General features: G+C 44.5%; 1 protein-coding gene across 1 annotated transcript in view; it reads right to left on the bottom strand.

Annotated features, from left to right (window-relative positions):
• Positions 1-10000, bottom strand: part of trpc7b (transient receptor potential cation channel, subfamily C, member 7b) — a 62983-nt gene that overhangs the window by 51585 nt on the left and 1398 nt on the right. The window contains exon 2 of the mRNA XM_076292164.1: positions 1236-1418. Within this exon, the coding sequence (XP_076148279.1) occupies positions 1236-1418 (183 nt within the window). The remainder of the gene's footprint in view (positions 1-1235; positions 1419-10000) is intronic.

Raw genomic sequence — 10000 nt, 5'->3', positions numbered from 1 at the left:
TGTAATGTGCGTGTATGTCGTTCACACAGAGGTTAGTATAAGGTCAGTATAAGGTCCGCAGGTTAGCATCATATCTGAATCATCCGCAGGGTAGGACCTCCTTTTGACAAACCTCCGCATATACTCCGGAGGTTATATCTGAAAGCCCTTTGTAAATGTCCATTGACTGACATGGTTTCCTGCATTTAACAGACCGAAAAGTGTGTGTCTGCAATGGCTTGTGAAAAGGCCTATGACACTTGAGAGATTACAAGTGGCTATCAACAAGATTCCATCCACGTGTGTATGTGTGTGTGTGTGTGTGTGTGTGTGTGTGTGTGTGTGTGTGTGTAGGTGTGTTTGTGTGTGTGCATGCGTGCTTGTGTGTCTGTATCAATCTGAATGCCTGGCACAATGGTGACCCTCAGGTCACACTGACCTGCCACCTGGTTGTCTTGGAAACAGCAGCTCTCCCCTTGAGTGGGTGGACAGTCATTCTGGTGCTGTACATTTTTAACGACCACTGCACAGTGTGCCACCACTACTGACTCTGTGTGTGTGTGTGTGTGTGTGTGTGTGTGTGTGTGTGTGTGTGTGTGTGTGTGTGTGTGTGTGTTTAGAAAAACAGACACACACACCATTTCAAAATTCTACTATTTGTTTTTAAATCTTTAAATGGGGTTGCTCCTTCTTATCTGTCAGAACTTTTAAAACCACATGCTCCATCAAGGGCACTTAGGTCTGCTAACCAAGGCCGCCTTGTAGTCCCACCATCAAGGTTAAAAAGCAGGGGAGATCGGGCCCTAAACTATGGAATGAGCTCCCACTACATATAAGATTGGCTCCTTCTTTGCCTGTATTTTCACATCTTAAACTTACTTTTACTCCCTGGCTTTTAACTCAGTATAAGTGCTTACTCAATCTATGTTATTTTCTATTTTGTACTGTTTATCTTTTACATAACTTACTGATATGTTTGTTTGTACCACTCCCCCTGCTCTTGTGTGTTGATCATTCATTATCTGCCTATTTGTCAGGTTTTCCCAACCTTTTCTTATTGTACAGCACTTTGGTCAACTGGTGTTGTGTTTAAAGTGCTTTATAAATAAACATGACTTGACTTGACTTGACTTGACTTGACTTGACTTGACTTGACTTGACTTGACACACACACACAACACCAAGTTCCTGAGACAGCCAGTAGGTGTGAGTGAGTGGGGTATAACATGGAGGTCAGTCAGGAGCACAGGGCTCACCTTCTTGACCTCGTACTTGATGGCCAGTTTGACTCGGGTCAGGCAGGGCCTCTGGTGGTCGCTGGGAGGCACCTGGTCCACGTCTCCATTCAAGATGGCTTCCACCTCCTCCGTGTCCCGGCACAGGTCCAGCACCCCCACCACAAAGTCCTTGCACTGCATGGACAACTTACGGTACTCATTCTACACAAATAGAGAGAGAGAGAGAAAAAAAAATAAAAGAAAGAAAGAAAGAAAGAAAGAAAGAAAGAAAAAGAGAGAAAGAAAGAAAGATAGAGAGAGAGGGGTAAGTCCTTATACTGCATGGACAGCTTACTGTTCGCATACTACACAAACACAAACAGGGAGAGATGGAAGGAGAGAGAGAGAGAGGGAGAGAGAGAGATGGAGGGAGAGTGCATGGACAGCTTAGGGTACTCATTCTACACAAACACAAACAGTGAGATAGAGGGAAAGAGAAAGGGAGGGAGGGAGAGATGCTCTTGACTTCATTAACACCATTTATTTACAAGCCTTTATTTTACATCCATATCAGCCCTCATTACCAGCTCCACACCAGCCTACCTGAGCCATCTATGGTAACTACTTCTCCCCTCTCACCACATTACTCCCAAAAATAAAAAATAAAATAACTCCCAAAAATAAGCAAGAGTGTGGGGGATCGAGAGAGAGAGAGAGAGAGAGAGAGAGAGAGAGAGAGAGAGAGAGAGAGAGAAAGAGAGAGAGAGCAGAAATAGAGAGGTTAGTGAGTGATGTCCAGGTTGTGGTTGTGGTTGAGTAGGGTTCTGACTGACTGTACCATGGCTTCATGGAAAGTGGAACAGGTGCGACTCCCAGGACCAATTTCACACCCTTGCAGTTCGTAGCTCCACTCAGAGAAGATCCCTTTGGGAGTGCCATGCGGTTGGAGTAAGACACAGTACAGAAAGCCCAATGTATATATATATATATGCCATTGTCAAAAATTAGGGCTTTTTTTACTGATTAAAATATTTATACAGGGGAGAATAAATAGAAAGTAAACCCTGATGCGACAGCATCACAAAGGTTATCTGATCAGGGATGCAAACCTCAAGAGGGAACACTGCTAGTCGCTCCCTTGGTCACTGTGCCTGATAAAAAGAACTGTAGCCTCAGATAATCCACACGAGGACCAAATTACAAAGCGTTCCTGCGCTTCGGCGCTTTCGAAAAACCTCCATCGTCTCCTAAAGCTGTGTTATGATCACAACTCAACACGCACAGCCTCATTTATTCCAGTTCATTCCCACCAGATGCGACAGACTCTCTTTCTACTAAAACATCTCTTATTTTTCTCTTTTTACCCAGCGAGCCCTTCTATTCAATGAGTAATGCTCTGATGAGTAGCTGGAGTCATTAGGATAAGACTTTCTCCCTCAGCGGGCCCCTGCCTGATAAAAGAGCAGAGTGCATTGGCGACGGAGTGCGGCGCGTAAAGAATGCCGGGGCACTTGATTGATGTGGCGAGCGGGGAAGATTAATTCCTGCAGTCTGAGGAGAGCCCACGGAATCTGTCAGAAACATTATGTATGGGTCTCGCTGCTACAGTTATCAATAACCCAGGTGTCCTCGACTGGGAATGTACATTTAAAAAAAACACACCAGATCATTCCAATTATCAGATGTTTCATTGCGGTGACTATCTGTTTTTGTAGGCCTGTGTTACTGTGTGTGTGTGTGTGTGTCTGTGTGTGTGTGTGTGTGTGTGTGTGTGTGTGTGTGTGTGTGTGTGTGTGGTGGTGTACTTGTTGAGTGGCTGCAGAACAAAATATGATGTACCCTGAGGTAGGATGCAAATCATTAGGCTTCGCAGCTGCTGCTGGTGGCTGAGGCATTAGCATAATAGGACAAAACACGGCTACTCTGGCACAAACACACACACATTTACACATTAAGGAGATCCTGTGTCACATCCAGCTCTGGACACGGGGGGTCAGCCCTTCTTTGATGTAGCGTTTCTCAGCTGAGGTCAACGACACCGGTGCTCAACTTTGAAGTGTGATTGGCTTGTCATAGTCGGACCGGTCGGATTTCCACAAAGCCGCTCTACCCCAGAGCCCGCAAATGATAATGCCCCCCCCCCTCCCTCTCTCTCTCTCTCTCTCTCTCTCTCTCTCTCTCTCTCTCTCTCTCTCATTGAGGCGAGGCCATTTCATTCGCTCTCACGTCCTCTCACAGGCTTCCTGGAAGTGACTGTGGTGAATGGTACAATGCACTTGACTAGTAATGTAATAGAGGGTGCACGGAGAGCCGGCGGGATTGGATTAACACTAAGGCACCTGTTCCACCACTCTCATAGAGCAGGCGTCTGAGGAGGAGGAGGGAATTATGAAGTTCACAAGTGGAGAGAAAGAGAGAGAGAGAGAGAGAGAAAGAGAGAGAGAGAGAGAGAGAGAGAGAGAGAGAGAGAAAGGCACACACACACACATACATACAGAATCACACACACAAAAACACGCACACACACAGCAGGAGAGAAAGAGAGAGAAAAAATGGGAGAGCGATTTGGAAGATATATATAATGTAACAAAAAACAAAATGGAGGTGCGAAAGACTGTCTGTGAGAAGGAGATAATGACAAATGTGAAAGACGAAGAGGGGCCTGGACATGGCTGGATGGCCCCGTCTTTTTTCCCTCTCATTTCATTTCAGTTTGGTCATTACATGGGGTTCCCCCGCACCGCTCTCCCCTGCCCTCCCTCCTTCTCGCTGATTACTACAAACATGGCCGCCACTGGGGTGCCAATTTCACACCTGCCTGACTGCAGGCGTGTGACATTTACCATGCATCCCCCAGCTCACACACAGCATCCAGGGCTGACACCTGGCACCAGGGGGATGGATATGGGATATATGACACACATATGCTCTGAATAATGTCCTGCTTGGCAATGTAGCCGTATAAACGAAGCGGCATCATTACAACACGTGACAGATGCAAGTGTGTATGTGTGTGCGTCTGTGTGGTCTGTGTGTGTGTGTGTGTGTGTGTGTGTGGTGTGTGCAGTGTTTCCCATACATTGACTTATTTGTGGCGGCCCACCACAATATCAACATTGACCACCACACAATGATTTTCCAGGTTGTACTAAATTGTGCCTAAATCTGGTTAGCATCATAGCCACGCTGTGTTCATTTGTTAAAAACTGTTGCATTCAAGGTTGCAAACCAACCACCACAAATCGAATTCAGTTCTCTGGGAAACACTGGTGTGTGTGTGTGTGTGTGTGTGTGTGTGTGTGTGTGTGTGTGTGTGTGTATGAGTGTTGGTATGGCTGTCATAATGAGGTCAGTGGAGGTTCCTCTCTAAAGGTCTGCATTAGGTCAGCTGGCGGGCCTTGATTAGAAGCCCAATAGTCGATCTGTGTAAAGGACCTAGGAGAGGAGTGGAGACATGGAGGGGAGATTACTCTAGACACATTTATTATGACCGCCGCTGGCGAAGCGGTCATATAGGGATTGTCAATTTTTTTTTTATTATTTTTTTTTTTTCTCCCGTCATCTACTTTCTGAATTTTTGGTCAACGATACCCGGGACACTGAACCACCGGGGCACATGAAATTTGGTGGGTATGTAGCCCCACTAGACTTTTAGGGAAAAATTTAGTTTGGTCCCCGGGGGCCACTCCCCCACCGCGCTGGGCCCCCCGAAACCCAAAAAATGCAGTTTTTCCTAAATAACTACCTGAACCGTGGCACCAAGGATGAATTTTTATGGTATGTTGGTCTCAAGGGCCCACATCAACCTAGCCCATAATCACTCATTTGTGATTTGCACCCCCCCCCCCCCGGATGTTCAGAACTGCACCAAATTTTATGTGTATGATTAACCTGACATTCTCTGGGGGTATGCCAAGTTTCGTAGAATTTCATCCATGGGGGGGTATAAAAAATTAAGTTATGTGTACATTTAGTGACTGTACACTCATTGGCCTGTAGATGGTGGTGCACACATATACACACGCACACACACACACACACAGGTACGCACATACCATCAGTATCGGCAATTACAACGGCCGATACATAATTACAAATTCAGTAGGATTAAAGGAAAAACAAATATTCATCATAATAATAATTTGGCTGCATTTCCAGTATTGGCGTCACGTAGTCGTTTGTCCACCAGATGGCGCATCGTTGCAGTGAGACGTAATTTTGTTGGAAGTTAATCTAAAGTGGGTTGGAAAGACACTACGCTTCCTACAAGGACAAGACTATAGTTTACCGCTGAGAACGTCTAATAAGGGTAGGAAGATTTCTGCATGACATGTAACTCCCATTTCTTCTTGAAGCCGAAATAAATCTGCGAATGTTTATCGGACATGCTTGGTTTTTACTGCAGGTAGGCTACGTTAATCTTAAATTATATCAATAGCCTAGAGTAGGTAAAATAATGTTACCGTTAGCATTGGTTGAGTGATAGAGGCCAATTTGATTATTGATGTATTTGTAGAAAACCATAAATGCGGTTATAGGCTACCAAGAACATTGATAACAGCACTAATTGCATCTTTCGACTGTCATCTCATTTGCTTATAACCATAACCTAGGCTACTAACAGGAGCTAAGTGAGTTAGCCACAACACGTTCGCTACGTGATGGTTTTCTAATGGAAAATATAGGCTACCTGAAAGATAACCTGATGATGCATCCTAAACACCTGGCTGGGACATTTAGCTCAAAGTCTCAAAGCATCTGAGTCAATGTTCATTCCCAAACACCCATATAGGCTACTTCAATCCTCTATTTTCAAAGGTGATTCAAGTAAGGAAGAGCATGGCTCAAAGTAAAGTAACTAGGACTGAAACTACATAAATTCGTCAAAGTGAATAATTTTTGTCAACTCGCCGCAATGTAGATTTATTAACGCACCCGTGATCTACATCTCCATTTAAACCAAATGTTTTAGAGCGCACGTTGAGAGATGTATCCAGGGCAGGGCTGTACCTACACATATTTGTTGCACGTGCTACAAAAATCATTCTTTGCGATGGATGATTTAGTACCAACGTTACACCGGTCCAATACAGTTTTGCCTATGGCTATACCGTGTGAGACGTTTTTTGTTTGTTCGAAGTGCGTGTTTAGGGTGTGAGAGGGGAGTCGATGTGCTTTGATTCCAGCTTGGTAGTAGTAGTCTATGCGATTAAAAAACACGTGTGTGTGAAGTATCCAAACAATGATAACGCATTATGGCTGCTTTAGCCATAGACCTTGAGCTACTGTACAGTGGGTTGGGTTCCATTTAGAAGTGTCGCTTTCCGTGATTCACACAGCTGCATGAAATGTATTACTACTGATATGCAAAACTATTAACTTTTCGCCAAGAGGTGGCAGCTTAAGTCCGCTTGATACTGTAAGCCATTGGTTCCCAAAGGAGATTTTATTTGGGTCGCCAGCATAGCCTAGTGACAATTTATGTTGTGTAATAGACCTAGCATAGGGCCTACCTTATATAGCTTAGAGTTTGTTAACAGTCACGGTTTTGTCATAACTCCCTCTATGCATTTTTGCATTTAGAATAGCTCTGAAACCGGGGGCGAACACGTCGCAAATTGCAAAATTAAACAATATTTCTATCGGGCGCCTACAATGGACTAGGCTGGGTGAACTCAGCCTGAGCTGGCGGCGATTCCTTTTCGATTTCTTAAAAGATTGAGCTTGGCGAAAGCCAGACTAACCATGGACCTCATAGTTGCAAAATGCAAGGGAACATGAATCAGCATATTATTTGCACAAACAATAACGGACAGTAGCTCTTCAACTTGGCCCGTTAAAATGTGTATGAACAGTCTAGCAACGCATTTCATGAAGGCCCTTTTGGACATGTCAGTTATTTGCACCACTGGGTACAACGGCATTTTGTTTTAGACTACTGGTATTTAATTTGTGCATTGACAATAAAGCTGAATATCATATGAACTACATGACTAAACTTATGCATATGTAGAAGAAGAAACATTCACAAAAATCCATGACATGACCTCTCTTCTTAAAAGCTGTTGAAAACTGCATGGAACTGACAGGGATTGTTTTGTTTAATAATAAATAAATAAATACATTATGCTGCTACCTTTTGCTTTTCCCAACAATACAATGTAGCCTAAAGGTGTACCTTTCATCAGTCCAGTTGCAATGGATGGACTGTGATGAACTGCCCTACTTGTGATTGTTTAGATATTTTAAAGGTTTTATAACAATGCTACAAATATTTTGGCAAGTGTTACAAATCTATTCACCTTTGCAGCGCCAGTAGGCTACTTTGTGTGCGGCCCGCAAACACACATTCCAAACAAGCATACACAAAAGTTTCAAGAGTGGGGGATGGAGTAGAAGATGGAGACAAATTCATTTATATGATTTATTTTTCGCAGAATGGATGTACAGGACTGAGCGGCGGTCATATTTTGTACCGCTATGCGGTACATCTAGTTTACATAGTGTTTAAATGACTAAATGCATTTGGCTATGTCTATGTGAGTGAGTGAGTGAGTGTGTGTGTGTGTGTGTGTGTGTGTGTGTGAGTGTGTGTGTGTGTGTGTGTGTGTGTGTGTGTGTGCCATATTATCACTGAATGACAACATTTGTTGTCCCTCTCTCTCTCTCTCTTTCTCTCGTTCTGTAGGATGCCACTCTGTGCCCTGTGATGGATGTGTGGGTATGAAAATGTCACCCACCATAAACGATGGGCTGAGAAACACACACTCGCTGCAGATGTGGGTGTGACAGATGAAGGATGGATGGGGAGTGTGTGTACGTAGTGTATATGTGTGTGTGTGTGTGTGTGTGTGTGTGTGTGTGTGTGTGTGTGTGTGTGTGTGTGTGCGTGTGTGTGTGTGTGTAGAGAGAGGACAGATGAGGTCCCATGATCTCCCATGCTTGTCATCATCTAGCTGGCCCACACACATCACTCTCTCCTCGCCTGTACTGACAGGACAGCTGCTTTAGCAGAGTCACATAAATCTAATCAGATTCAATCCAATTTGCTCTCATATGAAATTGTACGCGTGCACTTAACACAGCCTTTGCATTTAATGGACACAAAAACTCCATCACTTCTATCAAGCTTATAGACAACGGTATTTGGATGGCCGGGAGTCATTTCAATGGATAGAGTGAACACTGGATAATACGCATGCAGTGGACAGTCCCTAGCCACACATTCTGACACACACACACAGAGGGAGAGAGAGAGAGAAAGAGGGAAACCTTGCAGAGACTCTGTAAGCCATGTGCACTTGTTCTGACATATGAGTTCCCTGTCATATCTGAAAATAGTAACTTGGAAAAATAAGTAGGAAAACTCCTGCTCATAAAATACAAATTTACTGACTAAATATTAAATGACTGTAACTGCTCATAATACAAGGCCTGAGTGATTACAAGCATATCAAAAAGAAGAAATTAGTCCCAAGAGGCTGTGATGTCATTGTCATAACCTCAGTGGTGATTATGTACATCATCAGTGCCATTACCACAACCTCATCGTCGGCTGATGGCGCCTACGTAAGGGTGTCTCCCCCACGTCGGCCAATCAGGCGCCGGCGCCTTACATCACCCTGGAGACCATCTGATAATCAGGGGATAGCATGGGAGCGGCAGCAGCTAATTAAACAAACTCCTTGAGGGAGACCACTTCAATTTACAGCTCTGCAGACTGCGCGCGCACACACACACACACACACACACACACACACACACACACACGCACACACACAGACAGACACACGCACACACACACGCACACACACACACGCAGACACACACACACACACACACACACACACACACACACACACACACACACCAACATCTGTGCCCTCTTCCACTCTCCGTTTCTTTCCCTTTCTCTTTCCTTCCCTTCTTCTCTCTCTCCTCCCTTTTCTTATCCAAAACTCTTAAAATATGAACTATCGTCCATTAAAGTGCCCATTACGTGAACTAAATCTCCCTCTTGCAGTGAATCAGAAGTACAGTCTGGCAAAGGCTAATTGCTTCCAATGGTGATTCGAGACACTGATATAATTTATGAAAGGTCATTCTAAAGCTAATATACATATAGAGATATTTTATGGAGGGCTCTTGGGCTCTCTGGTAAATGGGCTCTTGGGCTCCATGGACTACTGGACTGCATTTAAGTAGGAGCTCCTATCCTGGGCACTCAAAGGAGTTATTGCCCCAGCCAGCCACACACACACACAAACACAGACAGACACACACACACAAACACACACACACACACACAAACACACACACACACACACACACACACACACACACACACACTCAAACACACACACACACACAAACACACACACACACACACACACACACACACACACACACACACACACACACACACACACACACATACACACACACAAGAAAGAGAACGAGAGGGGAGGGGGGGTTAGCAGAAGTACTCTCACGTGCTCATACACACACACACACACACACACACACACACAGAAGGGCTCTCACATGCTCATACACACACACACACATGAGAGAGAGGGAGAAGGAAGCAGACATCCAAGGCATCAACAAGCTAATTGGTAGCAAATGTGCTGTCATGTCTTGGTCAACGATTCTTCAACATCACTAAGCTCAGCACAGATCTAAACCCAGTTGCAGCATGACCGCTCCCCCTCCTGAACAACTACACTCCTACAGCCATGGAGTTCCTATCTGGTTTACCATTTAACACAGATCCAGTCTGTTACTGCATGGCACACAAGTCA

Source organism: Alosa pseudoharengus, unplaced genomic scaffold, assembly GCF_046254945.1.
Source record: "Alosa pseudoharengus isolate Yale_2024_CS ecotype anadromous, Long Island Sound unplaced genomic scaffold, YU_APseudo_1.1 YU_APseudo_1.1_scf_19, whole genome shotgun sequence".
Lineage (NCBI taxonomy): Eukaryota > Metazoa > Chordata > Actinopteri > Clupeiformes > Clupeidae > Alosa > Alosa pseudoharengus.
The sequence above is the reverse complement of the archived record's forward strand: the minus strand, read 5'-3'. Positions and strand labels throughout refer to the sequence as shown.